The sequence below is a fragment of the Perognathus longimembris genome, chromosome 14, assembly GCF_023159225.1.
Source record: "Perognathus longimembris pacificus isolate PPM17 chromosome 14, ASM2315922v1, whole genome shotgun sequence".
NCBI classification, from domain to species: Eukaryota; Metazoa; Chordata; class Mammalia; order Rodentia; family Heteromyidae; genus Perognathus; species Perognathus longimembris.
Window position 1 is genome coordinate 56,668,978 of NC_063174.1, and position 25,200 is coordinate 56,694,177.

The following is a 25,200-nucleotide window of genomic DNA, read 5'->3' on the forward strand; positions in this document are numbered from 1 at the left end:
CCGTGTGCTTAGACAGGGGCTGGGAGCTGGGGGCTGGGAGCCAGGCTCAGGCTGTACTGTGCGATGCCCCGGCAGGGCAGGGTGGAGGCCCTGGTGGGGGAGGATGGAGGCGAGTGCCGGGTGGAGCAGGTAGTGCCAGGCGTTCAGCTGGGAGGTGCCCTGGAGCTGGTGTGATCTCCGGGGTTCCTAGGCGTATCCCTGGTTCCCTGCCCAGCAGGACCGAAGGCTCTGCAAACCTGCTCGGAACCCACATCGATGCGTGCTTTCCATCTTGGCTGGGCAGCTTCCCATGCCCGAGCTGCCCGAGGTGCGGGCAACGGGACGGCCCTTCGCGGGCGGCTAGACGGGATCTGGAGCTCACACAAAGCCTCTGAGATGTTCCAGAACACTGGGATTGAGGCGGACGGGCACAGAAGGCAGGTGACACACATGTCCACCACCTGCTTTGTGGGGTGCCGTTTCGTTTGGTCTTTTCTTTACTCTGTGTGAGGCTGGGTGGCCCGGGTGGCACCTTCGGTCTACAGAGCACCTGGTGTGCGCAGGCAATGGCTATATTCCATTCACGGAGCACCCACTGTGTGAGGGTGATTACATTCCACGAACTGGGTACTTACGGTATGTGGGCAGTGTGTCCATCCCATGCGCAAAGTGCCTACTGTGCTGAGGTAAGGTCGCCCTTCCACACACAGAGCGCCTACCTACTGGGTGCGTGTGGTAAGTAGCGGTACGACGGGGCTCCCTCGCCACCTTGTAGGTTTCCTGGGCCACGGAGGAGCGTGCAGGCCGATGAGCCCTGACAGGACGTGGCGCCAGCACGAGGCAAGCCCCGGGGCTTCCTGGGAGGAGGCAGGGGCCAGCACCCCAGGGCAACCTCCAGGCTGGAAGGCCTGAGCCGCTCCATGGGGCTAAGGCAAGGTGGAGAGAAGAGGCTGGCAGAGGGGGAAGCGGTGGGAGGTCAGACTCCGCACCCTCTGCAGAGACCTGGCTGGGGAGCATCAGGTTTCCTCAGGAACAACGGACCCCTCCTCCAGTCATTCCCAGAAGGCAGCTGAGTAACTGGAACCAGGGGTCCCTGCCGGACTGCGCCCCCTTACAATCTCCAAGGAGTGTCAGGGGCAGCCACGGGTGGGCCACAGGAGGCGTCTGGCCACTGGTGAGCTGCAACCTACGGACAGAGAAATGTGGGTCCTTACCAAGCCCACAGCGTTAGTGGGGCGCCCGTGGCTCAGCCTGTCAGCCCGGCTACCCAGGGGGCATCGCAGTTGGAAGCCAGCCCCGGCAGCAGGAAAGTCCATGAGACTCTTATTCCAAATGAAATGACAAGAAGAACTGTGGTAGAGAGTTATCTTTGAGCAAACAACAACAAAAGCTTAGGGGCAGCACCTAGGTCCTGAGTTCAAGCCCCAGGCTGGCACCAGAAGGAGGCGGAGGAGGAGGAGGAGGAGGAGGAGGAGGAGGAGGAGGAGGAGGAGGAGGAGGAGGAGGAGGAGGAGGAGGAGGAGGAGGAGGGGGCGGCTATGAAGATGGATGTGTGGACACAATTGCGGGAGGGGGAATGGTAGACGCAGGCTGGAGCTGTGGGGGCAGCTTCTGTGCTCCGTGGCGAGGGGGATTCCCACGTTTGCTCCCTGGGGCCTGGCTACTTTCAGTCCTTCCTCAGTTCTGGGTCACAGGGCTGTCCGTAGTTGTTCAGTACCAGGCCCTGAGGTGTTGGGGGCAGGTGCACGGGGCCCAAAGAGCGAGGGGGATGGGGGCGGTGGCTGGAATGCGAGCTTATTCCCCGTCCAGAGCGGACCGGCTCTCAGCCAGCACTTGCCACCTGGGCCAGGACAGCGGGCTTTTATGATTGCTGAGTTTCAAGCTGTATTCCAGACACGGCTGGGGGGGGGGGGGCGGTGAGGGGAGAAGGTTGATGAGTCTCTTGGAGTCTACTCCGCAGATGGTGTTTTATGAAGCATCCACGGAGAGCTCGCACCCCCCCCCCTGGGGCTTGCCCCTCATCTGCAGTGTCCAGGCAGAGGAGACTTGGAGCCTGTTTGTCGGGCTGCCATGACAGACCCCCGCTGAGATTTTACAAAGGCCTAGATCTGCCGCACACAGGCAAGCTGTTGTGAAAAGGACCAGACACCAGTGGCTCATGCCTGTAATCCTGGCTACTGAAGAGGCAGGGATCAAGTTCAAAGCCAGCCTGGGCAGAACAAGTTCACAAGGCCCCCCCCCCCCCCCCCCCGGCTCAACAGAAAAAGCTGAGGGGAGTAGATCACAGCAATCATCCCAGGTGCTGCAAGAGGTAAACAGGAGGATCATGGCCAAAGCTGGCCCAGGTGAAGAGTGAGATCTTATGTCAAAAATAACCAGAGCAAAAAGAGCTGGAGGCCTGGTCCAGCAGTAGAGCACATGCTTAGCAAGCATGAAGACCGGGAGTTCAAACCCTAGTTCTGCCGGGAGGGGGGAAACTGGGAGGAAACAAGGGAGGAGGGTGACTCTGCTCAAGAAGAAATGTACTCGGTGCCTGACTTACGGAACTGTAGCCCTCTGTAGCTCACCTTCACAACAACATTTATAAAAAGAAAAAATCGGGGCTGGGAATATGGCCTAGTGGTAGCGTCGTTGCCTCGAATACATGAAGCCCTGGGTTCGATTCCCCAGCACCACATATATAGAAAAGGCCAGAAGTGGCGCTGTGGCTCAAGTGGCAGCGTGCTAGCCTTGAGCAAAGAGAAGCCAGGGACAGTGCTCAGGCCCTGAGTTCAAGCCTCAGGACTGGGAAAAAAGAAAAAAAAATCCCTAGCTCTGCAAAGAAGAATAAGGAGTAGCGAAGGAGGAGGAAGAGGGGGAGGAGGGGGAAAAAGGGGAGGGAGAGAAGGAATCATCTGAGCTCTGCTTCAATTTCCAGCTCCCTGCCTGGAGCGGGCTGTGTATGGAGGGCGTTAATACATCTTCAGAGGAACCAGAACAACTCGAGTGGAGATGGGGGGGGGGGGCGGGGAACAACTTACAAATATCTCCATAGACATGCCAGAGCTTGGGAGGCGGGTGCAAGGTGTGGCCCCAAACCCAGGGCACCAAACAACCAGAAAGGGGGTCCCCCCACATCTCTACCGGGTCACCCCAGCCCCCCAGCCCCCCCCCCCCCGCAGTGTTCACAACACCAACCCCGCCAGAGCTTCCCCGGCCCCTCCCCTCCTCACACCCGCTGTTTACACCTGAAACTCAGATTCAAAACAACCCCCTGGGGGGAAATAGCCATGGAGACACGTGTGTCCACATGACACGGAGGGGCCACCTCGTCGTGGGGACATCTCCGCGGACCCCAGGCTCTCCTGGGCAGTAGTTTGCACCCCAGGACCTCTCCGGGAGTCCCCCAGCCCCCCCCACCCCCCCCCCACAGTGGCCCCCCGACAGATGGCCTTCGCAGACCGGCCGTCGCCGCCGCCGTCGGGCCTGGCGTCCGCAGCCGGGGTTCCCGGAACCGACGCCCTCCAGGCTGCAGGCAGGGGCAGGGGCTGCGGGCGGGCGGGGAGCGGGGCTGCCTGCCGGAAGCGCCCTGGAGGAGGGCGCTGACATCACAGCCCAGCCCTTGAAAGATGAGCCGTTCCCACCGGGCGGCCGGCTGCGCTCGTCGGCCCCTCGGAGGGGTGGGGACTCCGGGACTCCTCGCGCACCAGGCGGCTCGCCGCGGACCAGGTGGGTGCCGGGCGGGGGCCGAGCCCGCCACCCCGGGCTGCGTCTGCTGGGGGGACAGGCGGTCCCAGCCTGGGGTGCTGGGGTGCTGGGGAGTCGGGGAGCGCTCCCTGCCTTCCCTAGTAGATCCGGGAGAGAGCGCGACCTGTTTCGCCTCTCCCCGACGGAGGATGGAGCGAGCCACTGGGGGGATTTGCGTGGTGTAGATCTTGGGGGGGGGGTCACCTCCAGCCGGCGTGGGGCGCACGCTCCAGACCCAGCTTCCCATCACGCCGGCCACACTGGGTCCCGTGTGACACAGCGCGCGCCCCGAGACCTCCCTGCGCGCCTGTCCGCTCACCGGCCCCGCGGGGGAGCCGGGCTCCACCCCACGGCAGCTGTGTGCTGGGGTGGTGGGCAGCGGGGTGTCTGCTTTATCCCAGTGGAGCTTTGATCCCTCCTGACCTCGTCCTACCCCGGGCGCAGAGGGCAGCCAGAGGGTCCTGCTCTGCTCACACCCAGCCGGGACATGGCGAGACACGTACTGCGCTGTCCCAAGGAAGCCCGAGCAGCTCCTCTGTGTGCCAAGCTGGAAGGGGCGGGGGGGGGGGGGTCTCCAGCCCGCCAAGTGCCAGGTGTGCAGCTGGCACCATTGCTCGGGTGCAGAAGGGGGGGGTGGATTCGTCAGCCTAGATGGACCGGGCTGGCACGCGTGACCGGCTCCTGTGGGCAGGCTGGGTCATGCCGCCTCGAGTCACCGTGCCTGGGGCTCCCGGCCCACTGGAAGAGCGAGCCCCCCTCCTTTCCTGAGGAAAACCAGGGTGCCACCGGCCCTGCCCTCACCACGACCCTGGGGAAACAGCATCCTCTGCCTCTGCCAGCAAGCGGGGCGGCAGGGGCACGCTGGGGTTGCGATCCCTGGAGCTGGAGGAGGGTTTGCTGGTTCCCCTTGCCTGGGTGGGAGGAGGGGCTGGAGATGAAGTGTGAGAATGCACTCGCTGTCCCCCCCCCCAACGGGGGGACCCCAGAACCTTGTGCCCGCTCCTGGCCTGAACTGCGGGCATCACACCTTCATGTACTGCAAAGGCCCCTGCACCTCATAGTTTTGAGACCCCAGTACAGATGGAGAAACTGAGTCAGGAGGGGGGGCAGGCCCATGACAGCCCTTCGCTCAGTGTCTAGAGAGCACCTAGCACTCTTAGGGACTGAAGTTGTGTCTCCTTTGATGGTCGGGTGAGCCCGCACAATGAGGGCAGGCACGAATCAGGCAGACACGGGCCGAGAGGACCAGCAAAGGACACTGGGCCGCGTGTCTGGAGAGAAGGTTTGGGGGAGGGAAGGGCGGCGGGGGGGGGGGGGGGTCTGTTCCTCTCTCGCAGTGAGGCTCCTGGGCAGGGAGAGCCCTGAGGCCTTGGCTCTGGGTTTCTGGATGGAAGCAGGGCTGTGTCTGTGCTCTCCCCTCTGCAGGGGGAGCTGGCCCGAGTATCAGCTGAATGGCGGAAAGATTGACTGGAGGAGGGAGTGTGGACGGGACTGTAGTCGAAGCACGCGGAGCGTGTTACTAACGAAAGGAGCCACCTGGAAGGCAGACATGACAGGATGCACATCATATTTGGCCTACAGAATACACGATCCTGCAAATGGCAAACTAGGAGATAGTTGAAGTTGCACCATTTCTGGGGAGGGACAGGGGGTCCGTTAGCTGAGCTCAGTTGGGTCTCGGGGCAGCAGCGTGACTCTGCCGCGATGAATGGTAGCCATACATTTATCCAAACCTAGAGGACCCTCAATGCCAGAGCCGCCCCTGGCGTGACTCTGGGTGTCAGTGGCCCGCCTGCTTAGAGTCGGTGGTACCAAATCTCCCACGTGGTAGGGGATTGAGCAGGGAGAGGCCCGACACCGGTGTCCACACGGGAAGTCTGCTCTTGCCTTCAATGTTGCAGTGAACCTAAAGCTGCTCTTTAAAATAAAAGCCCCCAGGGCAGGTGGTCTGCACATTGCTTTAAGAATTCAGAGAGGCTCCCACAAGTATTTCAGGGTTGTGAGTCACAGGACCAGAGCTGGCAGCATTGGCTCGGTGAAGGACAATGGGGCTCAGAGGTGCTCTAGCTAGTGAGCCTGCAACCAGGAAACACCACCTCCCACTCAACAATGGCTCTGCTCTCTGCTCCTTGGAGCTGCGGGGCTCTGCCAGCTGGGACTCAGGGCCCCCACTGGCCCACTTGGAGAAATGCAAAGTTGAGATTCCTCCTCCAGCAGCTCTGGTTTTCCAGGGGTGACTGGGGCAGAGGTAGAGGGGAACTCCCCTGCTGAAGGAGTGGAGTCTTTCTCTGACTGCCATCAAAGTGGGACCTGGAAGGTTCTGGAGGCTAGAAAAATAGGATGTCATCTCCTGAAAAAAAACAAACAAACAAAGAATCATCACCGCTCACACATAGCTTTGGGTTCAAATCCCAGCGGTGTCCCTGACTGACGGGGGTGTCCTAAGCTTTCTTCCCTGTGTGGTGAGACCTTCCTGAGACTCCTTGCATGGACTGCATAGTTCGCTTCACATGGGAGCAGAAGACTTCTAAGAAGGGTGCCTCTCCTCCGCACTCCTCTGCCCTTCCTCCTCCTCTTCCTCCTTCCTTCTCCTTCCTCCCTATCCCTCCTCCCATCTGAAGCCAGAGAGGGACGGAATCCCACGTGTCTCCCACGGAGAGGAGAGAGGGTGGTTTCCCTTTTATGACTCTCACTTCCTTCGGCTATAACCATAGAATCAGAAGTTGCCTGAAAGTTAGAATTGGGGTCTGATAAGGACAACAAGGGGCAGTCAGGGTACAGAACACAGTTCGATGAAGAACAAGAAACCGCAGCTAGAGAGGAGGATTCACCTCCTAGATCTTCTTTAGCACAGGAGGGCACAACTGCCTAAAAGAATTCTAGTGTTTGCAAGTGCTAGACGAGAACAAAACCGCCCCACAAGGCAATCAGGGATGTCTGTGGAGATGGACATTTTCATTGGCCTGATTTGATTATTAAACATCTGTTTTTGTGCATAGCATTGGATTACCATAATGTGTACCACAACAGTAGGCAAATATTATGTCTCAGATTTTCGTGTGTGTGTGGTGTGTGTCAGGCCTGGGGCTTGAACTCAGAGCGTGAGCACTGTTCCTGAGTTTCTTTTGCTCAAGACTAGCAGCACTCTACCCCTTGAGCCACAGCTCCACTTCAGGCTTTTTGGGGGTTAGTTCATTGGAGATAAGAGTCTCGGGGACTTTCCTGCTCTGGCTGGCTTTGAACTGTGATCTTCAGATCTCTGCCTCCTGAGTAGCTAGGATCACAGGCGGAGCCACCCGTGCCTGGCATGTCTCGGTTTTTAACACGAGGGCTGGGAATGATAGAGTGCTTGCCTAGCATGAGTAAGGCCCTGGTACCATCCCCCAGCACCCCAAGAAATGACAAGGGTTCACAGACTGTTACCTGCAAAGAAGTGAGGATGTGTGTTTAGGGTGCTCTGTGTGCCTCCTTACACGCAGGCGTAGACACACTGGCCACACCTGGAAAGAACACAGGGGGACAGCCTGGCTGTTATGGATGGCAGGGGCTGGACAGAGCTAGGAAATGTCACTTGTTCTCTTTTATACGCTGAGGATGTCAGAGCAGGCCTATTCCTTTGCTTAAGAAAAAAAAGTAAACATCAAAAACAAAACAAACTGGAATGGAAAGGAGAGGGCAAGATCCTCCAACATTTCTGGTTTCTATAATCCGGGCTTATCCTAAACCGATGGGTGCGGCCAGAGGACTTGAAAAGGAGACAGCTCAGCGGAGAGGCAGCAAGCCAAGGGGTCAGCAGGCCTCAGGACAAGCAAACCCTGGGCGTCTATTATGGGAGGCCCCAGAGGGCACCCCAAAACAGTGTCGGCTCACTCAGGCTCAGAACCTGGGAGGAAATTGTTTTTCATCTTAAAAAAAAAAAAAAAAGATGGTTGCTTAAGCATTCCAGCCAAATGGGTAATTGATTTGGTCAAATCATTCAAGAAGGAGGAAGATGTGTTCCAGAAAGAAAGTTATTGCGATCAGTGGAGCTGGTTAAAGTCTGGTCATGGACAGCAGGTGGGTTGGAACATGCGGATGAATTTCATCAATGTTTAGAAAGGCTGCTTAGGAAAGAGAAATAATATGGTAATGGTGTGGTACTGAAACTTCCTGTATTTCAACTAGAGTTGTAAATGGGAAAAGAAAGGAAGGGACAGACAAAAAGTGTGCTAAAGGTGTTTTTTTACCTGGAAGAGGGTATTTTTCTACTCTTGATGCTAATAGATGGAGCCAGGTTCTAATGTTTGACAAAGATCTAAAGATGGCTAGAGCCAGGGGCTCAAACCTGTAATCCTACCTACTCAAGAGGCTGACCACGCACTTTTCTGCTGGGGCAGCAAAGTCCAAAAGAGTCTATCTCCAAAATAGCCAGCAAAAGGCTGGACTAGAAGCATGGCTCAAGTGGTAGAGCATCAGCCAGGCAAGCAAACTGAGCAAGAGTGTAAGAACCTGAGTTCTTCACACTGAAAAGGAAAAAAAAAACAGTCTGAAATTACAGATGTTTGACGGATGATCAATTGTAATAATACTACTTAACAAACTTCAGGAATGGAATCAAAGCCATTTTTACAAATTAATTAAATGTGAAACCCAAAAACCCAAGTTTTTAACCAAAAAAAAGAAAAACAGTAGGGTAGAGGAAGAAAGCAGGACAAAGCCCAAATAGCTAATTAGAAGGGAGGAACGCATCCACACATAGCAGTAAGCCATCGGAGAGGAAGAGCTGGCTCTTTGAACAGAAGGTAGAGTCAGGATATGTCGGGAGCTGATCTGCCCTGCACATACATCTACATCAGCGGACAGACTGAGATTGATGCGGTGGTTGGGAGCAAACTGCAGCCCAAGGTGGGGCCAGCTTTGGTGGATGGTTTCATGGGGAGGTGAGAGCTGTCTGGTTGGGGCCCCTATGCGGTCCCCAAAAGATATCCTCTGGCCCCTGGGATTTTTTTGCCAAAGGTCCCATGTCTTGGACACAGGTACCTCAACCAGACAAGGGGCTTGGATGTCTGGCACCAGCCCCCAGTGCTCCGCCCACCCCTGGGTCCTGCCATCTTTGCTCCAGTTGTTTATGCGTGATCTCACCTGGGCTCACAGGTAGGCGATTTAGTCACTCTTTAGAAACCAAGACCAACTGGCTTTGTTATGGACAGCCAGGGTTACGCTCAGCAAGCTACATGCTGGGTGACTCGGGCCATCGCTGGAGGCTCCTGCCTCTGTTTTTCCGCCTCTCGGGGGGACAAGGGTTGCCTCGATGCTGGTATGGTTGGTTGTGTGTGTGAGAGAGTACCCACACTGTGCCCAGAAAGCCCAGGACTCATTCCTTCCTCCTTAAAACCCTTAGTGAGACCCAGCCTGGGCGAGCCGGGCTCAGCTCGAGACCGCTGCCCACAGGAGCTCAGAGCCTGGTGGTGGATAAGCTTCAAGTTCAAAGTCTACTGCCAGGGAAAGAAAGAGAAGGCGTGCCTCCATGGGAGAAGGGCATGCTGGGTAGAAAAGGCAAAGGAAGTGGCCCAATGCTGGTAGGAGAATATCTAAGCCCTGCCCTGAGCCCCACACACCTTGCCCTGGACCATACTCTTCCGACCTATACCTTCTGCGTAGCAGAGTCCCCAAGCACCACAGTGGTTGAGATGGGGTCTTGCTACCCAGTTCCCTGAGACCTGGAACCTCAGTCCTCCTAATCTCTAACTCCTGAGCGGCAGAGATTACAGGAGTGCGCCACCACGTCCAGCCTGGCCTGATGCTTTTCTGCAACACCAAGCGCATTAGACCCCAACAGAGGTCATCTGTAGACAGGAGAAGTACCAGCTGTGATTCTAGCTGCGTCTCTCCGTCCCTCCCCGCTGTAACAAAACACCCCGAGGCAGGTGGACTTCAAAAAGAAAAGAGTAGCTCGCAGGGGAAGATGCTGGGATGTTCAAACAGCAGGGAGCAGGCTGGCCCCGTCCCCCGGTCCAGGTCCTCATCTCCTGGCAGACAGTACGTGTGAGAGCAGGAAGCAGGGGGCCTGGGGCTCACAACCCTCCTGAAGGCACACCCCCAGTGACCTAAAGACCCCTCCCCCTTGCCAGGCCACACCTCTTTCAGGGGCCATCCTGGAGGTTGAACGCACCTCTGCACACTTGCTGGGGAAACAATCTGCCACTTGAGCCCCACACACCCCTGGTGCTTTGCACCCCAGGTGCTTTTGCTTTCGTTTGTTCTTAGATGGGATCTTCTATTTGTGCCTGGGCTTGCTTTGGGCCAGGATCCTCCTACCTCTGCCTCCTGATCATCTGGGATCAAAGGTGTGCGTCGCCCTCCCCCACCTCCTCCATGCACCGAGCTTCTTCCCAATACCGCCACCCTGGGTGGGGACCAGCCCTCCAGCGCGTGAACGGGTGGATCACCCACCCGCCACACCCAATCCGCAGTGGACGCTGCATGCTTTCTTTGTGGGTGACCGCAAGAGAAAGCCATGCTCAGGTGAGAAAGGGCTCAGAGAGAGACGCCATCCTTGCCATCGTGGTGAAAAACAAAATCCCTCAGAGACTTAACGCAGCCACAGAGACACGCGTGGAAATGAAGGCCGGCTAGGCCAGGACCTGGCCTCTGCCCCGTCTTCTGCCCCACCCCCTTGTTTTGTTGAGACACCAGAATAAGACATGAGCAGGAGTCCTGTCTCACAGTGGGTTTTGCGGCTCCGGGAGAGCCCCGCCTCCCGACCTGGCTCCATGGTTTTCCAGTTACCAGAAGCCCAGTCACTCCAGCTGAATTAGCAGCTAGGCACCATGGGAAAACATTAACAGAACCGTTTGCCAACACTTTAAACGTTTCATTTGAAATGAGAAAAGCACTGTGCTCTTATTTACCAGTGTTCGTGTAAGCAAGGCCTTGCCTCTGAACACGAATTGGCTAGTGATTTGTCTTACATAAACTAGCCATAATTCTCTCGTCTTTTTTTTAAAGCGGAGAAACCACATGACTTATTTAAATATCTTATTTATATAGAAAACTTGGAAATCACTAACAAGGAACCAAGGCAACCCCAAAGATACTCATAAGCTCTTGGTCAAAGACGACCACCACGGCCATATACTTCGACGGGCTGCCTTGAGGAATTCTGCGTAGATCCCATGCCGTAGATATGATCCAGTGCCCAGATTTTCTTCAAAACTCGACAGGGACTCAGATGTGGTGTCTCATTTTTTTTGGCCACCTCTCAGAAGTGCCATTTTGCACACCTGCTCAGCAGTGGTGGTGTGGCCACGAGGCTCTGTGCTTAGCAGTTCTCTGGTCCTCGACATCGGCTGTTCCCCTGGTTCCTCCTTTCCCTGTGCAAGGAGCAGGATTTTATTCAGAACTGCCATACAAACAAACCAACAAAAAGAAAGAAAGAGAGAGAGAGACAGAGAGAGAGAGAGAGAGGGAGGGAGGGAGGAAGGAAGGAAGGAAGGAAGGAAGGAAGGAAGGAAGGAAGGAAGGAAGGAAGGAAGGAAGAGGTCCTCCTTTTGGATGCTTTTGTTTTGGGTATGGGTACTAGGACTTGAACTCAGGGCCCAGGCTCTGTCCCTCAGCTTTTTCACTCAAGGCTGGCACTCTACCACTTGAGCCACGCCTCCATTTCTGGTTTTTAATTTTGTTGGTGGTAGGGATGGAACCCAGGGCTCGGGTGCCGTCCCTGAGCTCTTTTGCTCAAGGCTAGCGCTCTACCACTTCGAGCCACAGCGCCACTTGCAGTTTTCTCGTGGTTAATTGGAGATAAGAGTCTCATGCACTTTCCTGCCCGGGCTGGCTTTGAACCATGATCCTCAGATCTCAGCCTGCCGAGTAGCTAGCTAGGATTACAGGCGTGTGCTTCCAGGGCCCGACTTTGTGGTTCTTGATTTGCTTTGTCCAGTTACCACCAAACTGCCTTTGGAAGACGCAGTTTCGGCGGCCCTGCCCTCTCCTGGTGCCTGGCCCTACGCGGACGAGACGTGGGAGCTGCCTGGCCCGCCTCCTGCAGTCCACAGCCTGCCCATTACACCATGCGAACACCACGGCGCCTTGGCTCCTGCAGGGACCGGAAGTGCAGGGCGAGACGCAAACTTCTATTAAAAGAACCCTCACACGCATGCACACACGCCAGTTGAGGCTGAGCTAGGAGGATCACAGCTCAGAGCCAGCCAGACAGACAGATTTTCTTGCTGGAAGTAGAGTGCTCGTGTTGACAAAGCTTAGCAAGAGCGATGGGCCCTGAGTTCAAGCAGGGTGTGGCGGGGTGAGCCCCCTCCTCGCCCCCGGCTCGCCCTGGCACTGCCCGGCATCCACCCACACGAGGGGCAGGGCAGGGCCTCTTGAAGGGTTAGGTTTCTGGCTATAAAATTGTGAATTGCAAGAGGAAGGGAGCAAGTCGGTGCCTGCAGACTTGCTCCCAGTCCCAGCTTGGAAAGTGGGGATTTCCTGGCCTGTGTGTACCCCACAAACCCCAAGACTCCATTAGAGCCAGGGGTTAGGTAGGGCCTACAGCAGCCTCCCAGCCCCGGGCCAGGGAGCCAGTCATCTGGGTGACATACATGGAGCTGCAGGGTCCTGTCTCCCCCCCACCCCCACCCCCCGCCCGACAGCAGAGCAAGCAGGCAGCGGGAAGCCTCGGCCCACGAGCCTCCTCCAGCCTGCACATCCTACAAACCCTCTCCCACTGCCCGGGCCAGGGCTGGCATCACCTCCCCGGCCGCAGCGGGGCTTCCAGAGGCCGCAGAGAAGCAGCCTTCCCAGCCGCGGGGCCCCGAGCTCGGCTCCACGAGGGCCGCTCCCGCCTGGACACGCAGCCTTCCTTTCTTCCCTGGCTTGGGTTTTGCTTCGGAGAAGATTCCTAGTTCTTCCTGTGATAGGGCGAGTCCCGTGCTGGTAACACAACCCCTGGGACATTTAGGGACGAGGAGAGGGGTGTGCTTACCCCACCAGGGCTTGAGCCTTTCATGCGTGGGGGCCCCAGTCCCCTTCTGCATGGGCCGGGAGAGGGGGGGTCTCCCTGGGGCAGCTCTGGAGCGAGGGGCTGGGTTCAAGGAGAAGCACAGCCATGCACTGGCGTGGTTGTGCCCACTGTCTAGGGAGCTCCGAGTCCCTGTAACTGGAGAGGGGGGCGGGGGACACTGAGCCAGAGCCCCTTCCTCTGGGACCCCTGGGTCCTGTCAGGTTAGCCCGAGCCTGGGTTCCTGCGTGGGGTGGGCGTGGGGGCCGGTGCGACGTTCACTGGTATAGTGTCAGCGTTTCCCGTGAAGCTGTGCGGCTTGGAGAGGAGGGGAGCAGCAGCGTCCATGGAGAAGATCACGCGGCAGGTTGCTGAGTGATTCGTACTCACGAACAGAACAGCCTCAAAATCCCCCGAGAGCCGGGCGCCAGCGGTTCACGCTTGTAATCCTAGCCCCTCGGGAGGCTGAGGTCTGAGGATCCTGGTTTGAAGCCAGCCTGGGCAGGAAAGAATATATGATTCTCAAGAGCCCTCTTTTTTTTTTTTTTGCACTGCTCCCGGGGCTTGAACTCAGGGCCTGGGCACTGTCCCTGAGCTTCTTCACTCAAGGCTAGTGCTCTACATACACGAGGGGGCCTTCTCTCAGGACACACCAGCTAGTGGGGCTGACATTCACCAGAACCCAGGTCCTGGTACACACATGTGCGCATGCGCGCGCGCACACACACACACACACTCACATACACTCTGGCCCCAAGTCAAGGGTGAGCGACAGGATGGAATCCAGCCCCCCCACCTCCCCACCCCACCCCCACCCCGTGACACCTGGCAGAGCCCAGAGGGAAGGGAGAGAGCCACACTGTGCGCCTGGCAGCTGCCTGTGGGCGGCCACTTTCCCTGTCCCACTTGCTGGCTCCCCAGAAGCCCGCCCCTCCTGCGGCCAGCCCAGTAGCCACTGGCCCAGTGTCTTCCTCACAGGGATGAAAGAGAAAGTACCCACCCACCCCATCAGTCCACCCACAGGCCCTTCCCAGGACGAGGCCCATTGCTGGAGAAGAGATTTGCCCTTTCGGCTCGGATAGCCCAGGGCTCCCATTCTGGAGCTGCCCTGAGCGACATGTCTGGTGGCCCAGGATGAGGTGTGAGGGTGTGGCAGGTGGGCTGTAAGCACGGTTGCCCTTCGCCTCTGCCCTACCAAATGCCTGCTGGAGAGAGCACGAGGAAAGACGGCCTCACCTGTGCTCTGCCTGTCATTCATTTACTGAGCACCTGCTAAGCGGAGGGGGCACTTGACGGGAAAGGAAGATGCATGGTCACAGCAGTCGCAGGGATGCGCCTAGGAGCAGAGCCAGGCAAGCCGCTTCATCCTCCCCTGTAGAACGCAGGACGGGGGGAGCACTCTGCTCCGCAAGGCTCCTCGGTTCCTTCCTAAGTGTTTCCAGAATATCCCAAGCCCGTAAAGTGTCCAAATGCTATTAAGGGCCCACACGCGGGTGCCTAGGATTGGATCCCGTTTCCTGACTTGGCCTTTCCGGGAGTTCTGAGAATGGAGGCAGAGTTCCCAGATCTGATCCTCAAGTCTTTCCCCCCAGCCCCACCAGGCAGCTCTGGGTTCCTCTCTTAGGAAAAAGGGCTTCTTGGTGCTCAGGCTGCACCTTGGTGCTGGGCCCTCGTGGTTTATGGGGTGATAGCCACGTCCCCCTCCCCTGCATCCCAAGTGTACAGCCAGAAGTTTACCTAGTGATGGCGTACAAACAGCAACCTGACTCAGTAATCATGCCAGCAGGGCTTTGGAGCGAGCCCTTTATCCTGGGACATGTCAAGGAAAGGGACTCAGGAGCCCTTGCTTCCAGCTGCCTGGGTGGTCTGAAGGATTTAACCGATGGAGTCAATGTTCAAGAGAGGGGATTTAGCCGGGCGCCAGTGGCTCCTGCCTGTAATCCCAGCTACGTAGGAGGCTGAGATCCGAGTGGTTCTGGGCAGAAAAGTCCTCGAGATGCCGTCTCCAGTGAACCAACAAAAAGCAGGGCTGGAAGCATGACCCACGGGGCAGAGGTGTGCCAGCTGTAAGCCAATAAGTTGAGAAAGCTCCAGGCTCTGAGTTCAAAGCCCAGTACCAGCAAAAAAAAAAAAAGAGTTGGGTGAGCTGGTGCATACACCTCACAATTGCTGCAAATGTGTGCACACATGTGCACGGCTGAAAAGCTGGCAGGGGAGGGTAGATGTATGGCTGTCCCCAAGCCCACGCACACACGTGCAAGTGCCACACTTCCCCCGCACTGGCAGGAGCACTAGGTCTCAGAGGATTCTGCAGCTTGAGGGGTCTGGACAGGGAAAGGGGGCTTTACCATCGCCACCCCAGGGCTTCCCAGCAATGGGGTTACACAGCCCCGTTCTCATCTCCGCCTCTCAATTCCTGGCTGCAGATGCTGCCGTCTGAGGACGGACAGCACCGTAAGGTTTGGAGAAGGCTCCCCGGCCGCCCGGGGCCTGGGGAGTCCTGGGCCCCTGCGTCTCAGCCCTCCAGTCTAGACGCCACCCTGGAGCCCTAGATCACACCGAGGTCTCAGAGGGGTCTCTCACTCCAGCTTCCAGTCTACAGCACACGCTCCCCGTGCAAGGGTTTTATTCTCTAACGCCCCTGGGCTCCCATTCTGTAGACTAACAGGCAGCCCCCGCCGGCTGATCTTCCTGCTTGTATTCTGACCGCTTCCTTCAGCAGCCAGCTGAAGCCCTGTTCACGGCTTCTCCCTGCCTCTGAGCCTTTGTACCCGCTCCTTCTTCTCCCTACCACATCCTTTCCCTGTGCTAACTCCACTTGTGCTCGGTTCTCATCATCAGTATCTGCTCACACTTGCAGGCTTATTTTGATTTGCTGTAATAAAATACTTGAGGCTGGAAACTGATATAAAAAAGAGGTTTACTTGGCTCACAGACCAGACAGCGGAAGGGAGCCGGTCCCTGATCGCCTCATCCTGTGCTAAGCCCTCCCTGGAAAGTCCCACTGCCTTCCGCCTTCCACACGGCCACAATGGGACCCCTGGGGGACACCCTCAACCCTGTCACTATCAGGACTGTGCTAGAGCTGGGTTCGGTCAGTTGATTATGCAGTACCATTGCATGGCGTTTGGCTTCTTCATTGGTGCTCAGAGCTCAGGTCCCGCCTCTCCACTCTCCGGCCTGTGGACTTCCTGGCTGCCCTCCCCTCCCCTCCTCTCGGGGACTCTTTAGTCTCCAGCTAACCATCTCCTCTCCTTTGTCCCGCACAGGTAGAGCCTGACTCCTTTCCCATCTTGCAGCCAAATGTCTACCTGGAAGAGACCCATGTTCCTATCTGTCTATGAGGAGCCTGCGCCCACCACAGACTCTTTCAGGTGCGTCTTGGGTCCGTGTCTAGACCTGGTGCGGAGGTCCCAAAAGAGCTGTGCCCCGCCTCATGTACCAGATCACAGAGAAGGAGCAGGCACGTTAGACCCAAAGATAAACTCCGGGCCCTCTAGGCAAGTTGGGGACAGAGGGAGTTGGCTGTTGTTTGTGGCTGGGGGAGTGGTGGAGGTAGGGACACGGTCCTGGGGGTCACAGGTGAGTGAGCTACCCCAGGCAAACTTGCCAATGAAAGCAAGAGACTCAAACCTAAGCCAGGCATGGTGGCGCGTACCTGAAATCCCAGCCGAGAGGAAGATGAAGGTAGAAGAATTGCCACGTGATGCCAGTCCTGGCAAAAGCACGAGACCCTATCTGGAAAAACTAAAACAGCAAAAGGGCTGGCATGTAGCTTACATGCTAGAGTATTTGTCTGGTGTGAGTGAGAACTCAGAGAGAGAGAGAGAGAGAGAGAGAGAGAGAGAGAGAGAGAGAGAGAGAGAGAGAGGCACCTTGACATCAGCACCTAACAGAAGCTGATGTGCACTAGGAGAGACCTGGGCTGTGGACCCCAAGAGGAGGGAGGTTGGTCCTGAGACAGCAGTGCTGGCAGGATGGAGAGTAGCCGGGCCTGGTGTCTCCATCCAGGGACTATGCAGCCAGCCAGCTGGCTGTGTCAGCCCGGGCCCCAGAGCCCCCGGTTCTCACGCACCCGGCTGCCTTGCCTCCCTGCGGCCTCCCAAGCCCCATGGCAGCCTCCCACGTCGCAGACTGTCAGAGCAGCGGCTCCCGCGGGCTGCGCCCCGCCCCCTCCTGGTCCTTCAAGACCCAGCTCCACCAGCTACCTTCACCAGCCTCACCGGGACCCCCTTCCCTGTGCTCTGGTTTCATCGCCACGGAGCCAGGAGCTGGGTGAAGACAGGGAGGTTCTGCTCCAAGTCTATGACCCCCGGGGGACCCCCTCACACCACAGCACCCCCCGGAAACCTCTCCAGCACAACAGCTCTGACGCACAAGTGAATCAGGACCCTGTTTGGGTCCAGGGTGGACAGGGAAGTCCCAGGGCCCTCCCCTGGGATTTGATGCTCTGCTCCTCCTCCTCCTCCTCCCTAGGCCTCCCAGGGAGGGAGGGCCTCTGCCTCCCCACCCCTGCCCACACCCCCCGAGCATGCTTCAAGCTTCCTAAATGACTCTTCACACTCACACCTTGATCTGAACCGTGCAGCTACTATGCCAAGTGAACCCGGAAGAGAATGCTACACTACGCCAAAGAAAGCAAAGTGGAAGATCAGAGAGGTCAAGTCGTTTGGTCCAGGCCACACCATCAGGGTGGGAACCCATGGCTGTTCAAGCCCCAGGTCTCTTTGCTGAAGGGAGAGACAAATTTTGCCTTCTGAGCAAACTCTTTCAGAAAGAGGCTTATCCCTTGATCTGTGACTATTGCCTAAGAGTGAAAGGGAGTCCAAGAATTAATGATGAGGTCACCAACACAAAAGCAAGAACCAGACAGGCGCCGGTGGCTCATGCCTTTAATCCCAGCTACTTAAGGATCAAGGTGCAAGCCCGGAAAAAAGTCATGAGACTATCTACAATTAATCACCAAAAAGCCTGAATTGGAGCTGTGGCTCAAATGGTAGAGCACCGGCCTTAAGGGAAACAGCTAGAGGAGGAGCCATGAATCCAAGTCCCAGTACTAGAAAGGGGGGGGGAAAAGCAAGCACCTACACATGCGCTGAAGTTTGACAGTGATTGTTACAAGAGATTGACAAGCATAATTACATTTACTTAATCAAAGGCAGCGGTGGTAGAACTTTTCATGCATTCTCTTGGATCTCCCCCCCAAATCCTAGCAAGTAACTTTTGCCGTTTGCATTTTACTGGTTAAGTCACCGAGGCTCAGAGGAGTTGGGCTAGCCTCTCTAAAGCCACTCAGCCAATAAATGAGGGAGCGAGGACCTGAGCCAGAAGGACTGCTGGGCGCCCCCCCCCCCCTTTTCTTTCTACCATGCATGCATTCTCTGAAGCCTTCGCTGCTTTGCTCATGAAGGGGTGGGACTAAGACTCTGTCTTTTACCAGAAGAGGCAGGCTGGCCGGGGAGACAGGGCGTGGGCAGATGGGCCGTGGTCAGGATTCCACGCTGGCATCCCCATGTTGGGCATGATGCGGCACTGAGAGGCCTAGACGCTGGCTTGAACAGCATCCCAGAGGCTCTTCGAGGGGCAGCAATCAAGCCGCTCTCGAGGCCCAGTGGAAGTGGGGGAGACAAAGCCTTGGAGTCCAGGGTCTGCTAGCGGTGGCAGCCCAGGGGCTCCAAGTCTCTTCCACCTCCTGCCACCCCGGCGGCCCGGCTTGGCGAGGCTGGAGGCTGAGTATCTTTCTGCGCCGCCGTTCCTCCCTCTCCCTGTGCTCTGGGGTCTAACAGCCTCGTTTCCACTTCCAGCTCCGCAATGCTCAACATCACACCTCACGTCCTCTCGTCAGCTGTGAACGGCACGCTTTCCCAGGACGACAACTGTCCCGACACCAGGTGGCTGGAATGGATCAACGCCACCCAGGCCCCCTTCCTCTGGGTCCTCTTCCTGCTGGCCACACTGGAGAACATTTTTGTCCTCAGCGTCTTCTGCCTACACAAGAGCGGCTGCACCGTGGCGGAGATCTACCTGGGGAACCTGGCGGCGGCCGACCTCCTCTTAGCCTTCGGACTGCCCTTCTGGGCGGTCACCATCGCCAACAACTTTGACTGGCTTTTCGGGGAGGCCCTGTGCCGCGTGGTGAACGCCATGATCTACATGAACCTGTTCAGCAGCATCTGCTTCCTGATGCTGGTGAGCATCGACCGCTACCTGGCGCTGGTCAAAACCATGTCCGTGGGCCGCATGCGCAGGGTACGCTGGGCCAAACTCTACAGCCTGGTGATCTGGGGGTGCGCCCTGCTGCTGAGCTCCCCCATGCTGGTGTTCCGGACCATGAAGGACTACGACGCAGAGGGTCACAATGTCACCGTGTGCCTCATCGCCTACCCGTCCCTCACCTGGCAGCTCTTCACCAACGTCCTCCTGAACCTGGTGGGCTTCCTGCTCCCCCTGAGCGTCATCACGTTCTGCACGGTGCAGATCACGCAGGTGCTGCGGCACAACCAGATGCAGAAGTTCAAGGAGATCCAGACGGAGCGGAAGGCCACCGTGCTGGTGCTGGCCGTGCTGCTGCTGTTCGTGGTGTGCTGGCTGCCCTTCCAGGTGAGCACCTTCCTGGACACGCTGCTGCGCCTCGGCGTCCTCGCCGGCTGCTGGGGCGAGCACGTCCTCGACGTCGCCACGCAGATCAGCTCCTTCGCGGCCTACAGCAACAGCTGCCTCAACCCCCTGGTGTACGTGATCGTGGGCAAGCGCTTCCGCAAGAAGTCCTGGGAGGTGTACGGGGGAAGCTGCAGGAGAGGAGGCCGCGGGCCAGAGCCCACGCACACCGAGAACTCCTTGGGTACCCTGCGGACCTCCGTGTCCGTGGAACGGCACATCCACAAACTGCAGGACGGGTCAGGAAGCAGCCGGTGAGCAGCTGCTGGCAGGGCGATTTGCCGGGTGCAGGGGGGGGGCCCAGGAAGGAGCGCCCAGCATCCTCTGCTACCCTGGGCAACAAGTCACCGCGCAGTCATTCCCGCCCTGCCCGGCCGGCCGCACGAGCCCACCGGGAGGGCCAGGCACCCCGGCGCGCACAGACCTGGGTTCCAGAAGCCCGATCGTGTTGTTCTTACGGCCGCTCGGGCGGGCCTGCTCCTTCCCAGAAGTGGAGGGGGTCAGGGGCCTGGGTGGGGGAGACCGTTTCCCTCTCACCCACTCCTGACCACAGCCTGGCGGCCCCGACCTCCAGGAGAGCCGCCCTCCAGCCTCCGCGCCCTCACCGACGGACAAGGCCGGCTGCGCAGACGCAGAACCCCACAAGCACTTCGTAGGCATCTGTTCACAGCACTGAACCCTCTGGGCAAGGGGGAAGAAAGAGACAGAGCCATTTCTGTCTTAAAGGAATCCACAAACTCAGATGGGGGTGTCTGAGCACGCGCAGACATCAGGCGCCTGTTTTTCTGACTTGATTGGAGAGAGTTGTGGGTGCAACAGAGAGCCAAAACACTCACAATGGTCTTGTCCCTGCCTCAGTGTCCTCTTCTGCCACCAGAGGTTACTTGAGGATTCGAGGAGGTAGCAAGCATCGAAGTACTGTGCAAAGCCAAACAAAGGTGCTATGTAGAGGTGCGCTGTGGACCCACGCACCGCACAGGGACGCGTTTATCAGAGGAGTTTAAGAGGCTGCTCCAGGGAGAGGCTGCATGAGAAGCCGAGGCGGAGTGCCAGGCCTCCCAGCAGGTGTCCGGACCCCGATCCCTCAAGCATTCTGGGGGGGGACCACCCCTCCCGTGCTCGCGGTGTGACAGTGCAGGAGGAGAGAGATGTGCAGTCAGACTCGCCCAGCTCAGTAGCTATCCTGAGGAGTCCAGGCAGCTTCGCTGGGCTTGGTGACAGGGGTGCCAGTTATTCAGGGGGTGACCCAGAGAAGCAGCAGTGGGGCCCACCCAGGAGCAACAGACCAGCAGAAGGGCTGGAAGGTCAGCTATCCCAAAGCATTACTTCTCTGCACAGTTGCGTTCAAGGGCAGGTGCAGGTGACCTTGAGGAACTGGTGGGGGACTCAGCAGAGCGGACAGTCCCTGGCCAGTGCAGCTTCTCCATCTATGGATTTCCCGTGAGAGCAGGTGCAGGGACTTACTGGGGGGCTCTGCCTCCCGGGCCGGGGCGGTCTCGCTGTCAGGGGAGGACACTGAACCAGCGCCCTCGGCCAGAAGACAGCCCTGCCCCCATACCCCAGGTCCCAGGAGAGAGTTTATTTTTCTCTTTGTGAACTCCCTCTTGTGGCCAGCGCCACTCCAAGTCCCAGGGGAGGACTGGAGGAACGCACAGCCCCGGCTTCAAGGTCAAATCACTTAGGTCCAAGGTCAGTCTGTAGTCAAGAATGTAGGAGAAACAGCAAGCTGGCTCTGTGGAGAGGCCGGAGCTCGGGATGACTTGACAGGCAAACAGCCCACAAATCTTAAAGCTGCCTCTGAATTTCATGACCAAAGAAAACAACACCCCTGGAACATTCCTCCCCCCCCTCAGCAACCCCAAACACATAAACAGATACCCTGAGAACGCAAGCAGGCAACACCAGGAGTGGGTATTGGGGAATTCAGTATTAGGATGAATGCAACTGCGCGTATCCTGTGGGTTGAACAGCAGGAGCGGCCCCTGGCCGGCTGAGGGGCTCCTCAGTCCAGCACGGGGTGGGGTGGTCCTGGAATACAGCTGGCCGCAGCCTGGACCCCTCGGGCATGGTCTGAGGCAGGCGTGGGCCTGTAGGGGGGACCCCGCGGGCCTTGAGTCGGTCCTGATGAAGAAGTCTGTCCAGTGAAAGACCCAAAGAATGTCCCACAGTACAGAAGCTGCTGCAGACAGGGCGAGCTGCGTCGTAATGGTGTCCTTCTCTATGGCCTAATAAAGGAATGAGTTTCACAGAGCTGGTTCACGTGTCAAAATTCCTGAGCGCCCCACCCCCACCCCGAGCTTTGTCGCTGGGTCACATCCTTGGGCAATTGAAGTCTTGGGGGTTGAGGAATCCCCTCATTCCCTCTGGCTTCTGTCACACAGACCAGTGGTCTCCAAGTTGTCCCCATTGTGTCTCCAATGTGTATGCTAATTAATATGTATTAAAATGTACAGTGTGCCAGGCACGGGTGGCTCGTGCTTATCATTCTAGCTACTCAGGAGGCTGAGATCTGAGGATCACAGTTCAAAGCCAGCCCAAGCAGGAAGTCTGTCCGACACTTAACCTCCAATAAACTATTCAGAAAAAAGCTGGAAGTGGTGCTATGGCTCAAGTGGTTGAGACCTAGCCTTGAGCACAAAGAGGCTCAGAGAAAACATCCAGGCCTCCCGAGTTCAAGCCTCAGAACCAGCAAAAATAATAATTAAAATTGAAATAAAAATAAAATGTACAGTGTACATTCTAAAACATACTCAAGAGTTTTCAGGAAGTATTAACGGAGCTGAGTATTTGTCCCAGCCTGCTTTCCTCATGGCTGATCCTTCGGCACCAGCCTCCTATCAGATGCCGAGGTGCACGAGGTGCACGGCCGTGGCCTTCCCTTCAGGAGTTATCTTCTTCAACACCCAGATTCAAACCCCCTGCTTGCTATTCCCAGTGGCGGGGGACTCTGTCCACTCCATTTCGGTGCTCCCTCCCTGTCCATGGTGTCATTCACTGGCTCCTTCATTAAACCAAGCTTGCAGCCACACATCTGCCCAGCCATGCCAGAAACCTAGCACTGTTCCACCTTTTCATCCACCCACCCGGTGGATCTAGGACTGTACCACCTTTTCATCCACCCACCCGGGGGGGGGGGGGGTCTCTTTTCAGTTCTGCCCCTTAAGTGTTCCTGGCCCCATCTGTTTCTTTCTGTGTCCAACCATCATCTCTGAATGGTTTCTCCACCTCCAATGCAACGTCAGCCACTGCTGTCCCCAAACTCTTACTCTCCATTCTGTAGTCAAAGGTGCTTTCAAGACTACACAGGTGGGCTGGGGGCTGTAGCTCAATGGGGCTGTAGCTCACTTGCCTAGCGTGTGCCAGGCTCTTGGTACCATTCCACAGCACCACATACAGAAAAAAAAAAAAAAAGACAATTGCATTTAGGACTCTGTCAACAAAAACAAAAACACCAGTGCTCAGGAGCTCAGGTTCCATTTGTGATTTGGGGCCTGAGGTCAGGCAGCCCTGATAGGATTGTCAGATGTTTCATGGGGCAGGGGGCACGGCCTGGCTTCATCCCCAGCAGCCTGCTGGGCAGGGTTCTGTGCAATCTCCATGTCTCTGGCCTGAGGCCCCCTCCCTAGTTCTCAGCCGAGCAAGTGACCGTGGGGATAAGCATTTTCAAAGCATGGTCCACGGTGTGGCCGTGCGCACACGCTTCTCTGGCATCCGCTTGCTCAGTCCTCAGTAAGGCCGAGGGCACACCCCACCCTCTCAGCCATGCATCACTGGGCCAGCTCCTCACTCTCTTCTGCGGGAGGCCGGACTGAGATCACCCCACCCGAGCCCTGCCAGAACTAGCCTCAGGCTCTGCCAAGACTAAGTGCTGGCCAGGAGGACGTCTTCAGGGAGTACTTCTCAGCCACCGCCCAGTCTGGGCTCCCACGGGTGGGAGGGAAGGGGAGATAGGTAGGGTAGGCCAGGCAGTAGGGTCGCTGAGCATTCATTGCAAGGCACTGCCCAAGACCGCATGACTTACACTGTCCCTCCGGAGCACCTGCTGTCCTGATGGGAAGCCAGCCGAGCTTCCCCCCGAAACCCCACCTCCAAACCATCATCCTGGGACGCTTTGTTTTTCTGTTTCCACAGCTGTGGGAGAAAACAGCTGGAATTTTGCTGTTTTTTTCCTTTGTTTTTGGTGGCTAAAGAGGCTGACCTAAGGTCTCATTATGTAAGCCAGGTTGGTCTTGAACTAGCATTTTCTTGCCTCAGCCACAGAGTGCGAGGATTACAGGCATGTACCACCACGCCCTGCTATGGTGGAAAATTAAACACACACATACAGCAAGCCCCTGCTGAAGCTTCAGTGACAGAAAACAGAGGTAGAGGAGGGCCAATGCTGGACAGCAATGAGAACCGTGTGGGGCTCCCTTTTCCCTAACCCAGACTCCAGCCCTGGGTTCTGGCCGAGGCTCTCTCTTTGCAGGGACAGGGGAGGCCGCCCAGAGCTCCGTTTTAGGAATTGAAGGCAGGGAGTTAGTGGTGATCGATGGCAGGATCTCGCCGCCTGACTCTCAGACAAAGCCGGGGATTTCTTTTTTTCTGAAATGTTGGGTCTTGAGCGGCTCAGCTCCATACATGCAGTCATACATCAAAACGGGATCGGAGCTGCCGGAGAGATTAGGAAAGCGCATCTGACCTTACTCAGCCCTGAGCACGGCATGAGTCAACCTTTGTCTGAGCTCACTGTTTGTACAGTGGGGTCCGTGTGGATGGGTTCTTGGCGATGTAGCCCTTCAAGACCAACATTCAGAAGGGGACCTTCAAGCCGGCTCCCACCGAAGGTGCTGCAGAATCCCGGAAAGCTAACGGTGGACGGGGTGAAGCCATCAGCCAGCTGGTGGTGGAGCGGGGGGGGGGGGGGGGGGGGGGGGGGGGGGGAGACAGTGATGCCGGATTGAGTTTTTCGGGGCCTGTGCTGCCAATGTTTGGTTTTTGGGGGCAGAATCGCCAGCCTCCCGGATGTTACCCAAGGAAAGTGGGAGGCGGATGAGTCATTTCTTCCCATTCCCCACGCAAAATGAAAGAAGATGGATCTCCTTTCCAGATCCCCTGTCTTGAAAGACTCACTTTTTGGGGGGCACTCCCTTGTGATGTCACGGGAGCGGAAGGGAGTTCATTTAAGGCCAGCACAGGTCCTCAGAGCTGCCAGAGCAGAAAACCTCTGGAGGCCACTCTCACCATCAGACACCAGCCGAAGCTGCCGGCCCTCTTGCTTTCTGAGTAAGTGATCATCTCTTTCATTGTTTCTCCTGAGAGTAAAACTGAAAAGAGAGTTGTCTCTGAGAAAAGCAAACCAACAGCAAGCTTCCTTTCACGCCTATTTTTCATAAAAGCATTTCTAAATCAGTCTAAGAGACTTTTTATTCATATTTCATTTGGAGGTTATGGCTTCCTGAGGGCAGTGGGAAGAGGACAGTGTTGGGGAAAGCTCAGGAAGGTTCTAGAAGCTCTTCATGTCACAGGAAAGGAAATTTGTCAGAGCTGAATTACAACCATCAGGGCTCATACGGCCTCTGACCCACACGGTGCACAAATTCTGATTTGCACAAATCAGAGGAGTATAAGATTTCATAACTGCTCAGGTTATTAGGGAACCATGCTGATATTCATATTATCTGTGTCCATATGTCAAATGCCTTTCTGATCACTTGGCGGCTGAAATTGAAGCCGATTCGAAGAGGGTTGCTTTGTTGAAGGAAAATTTCATTCTTTCCCGAGTAGCACATGGATACGGTTGAAATGTCTAGAAATCAGGGACTATCATGTAGAAATGACAAAATTTTAATCTTTAGAAGATGACACCCGATATCTTCTCCTAG

At 56.9% G+C, this 25,200-nt stretch overlaps 1 protein-coding gene and 1 long non-coding RNA gene across 2 annotated transcripts; one reads left to right on the forward strand and one right to left on the reverse strand.

Annotated features, from left to right (window-relative positions):
• Window positions 1-3,653: 3,653 nt before the first annotated feature.
• Bdkrb2 (bradykinin receptor B2) lies at window positions 3,654-19,693 on the forward strand. The gene is made up of 3 exons (XM_048362398.1): window positions 3,654-3,687; window positions 15,949-16,053; window positions 18,484-19,693. The coding sequence occupies exons 2-3, from the start codon at window positions 15,983-15,985 to the stop codon at window positions 19,592-19,594; spliced, it is 1,182 nt and encodes a 393-aa protein (XP_048218355.1). The 5' UTR covers window positions 3,654-3,687; window positions 15,949-15,982; the 3' UTR covers window positions 19,595-19,693.
• Window positions 13,258-23,061, reverse strand: LOC125363291. The gene is made up of 3 exons (XR_007213208.1): window positions 23,035-23,061; window positions 13,916-13,922; window positions 13,258-13,414 (listed from the first exon to the last, which is right to left on the reverse strand). It is a non-coding gene; the product is annotated as an uncharacterized LOC125363291 (long non-coding RNA).
• Between the last annotated feature and the right edge of the window lie 2,139 nt (window positions 23,062-25,200).

What these genes read in the sequence shown, in the direction of transcription:
- Bdkrb2 (XM_048362398.1), top strand. Translation starts at nt 15,983, where the DNA reads ATGTCTACCTGGAAGAGACCCATGTTCCTATCTGTCTATGAGGAGCCT. An exon ending in CCCACCACAGACTCTTTCAG is followed by an intron (nt 16,054 to 18,483) that starts GTGCGTCTTGGG and finishes TTCCACTTCCAG; the next exon opens with CTCCGCAATGCTCAACATCA.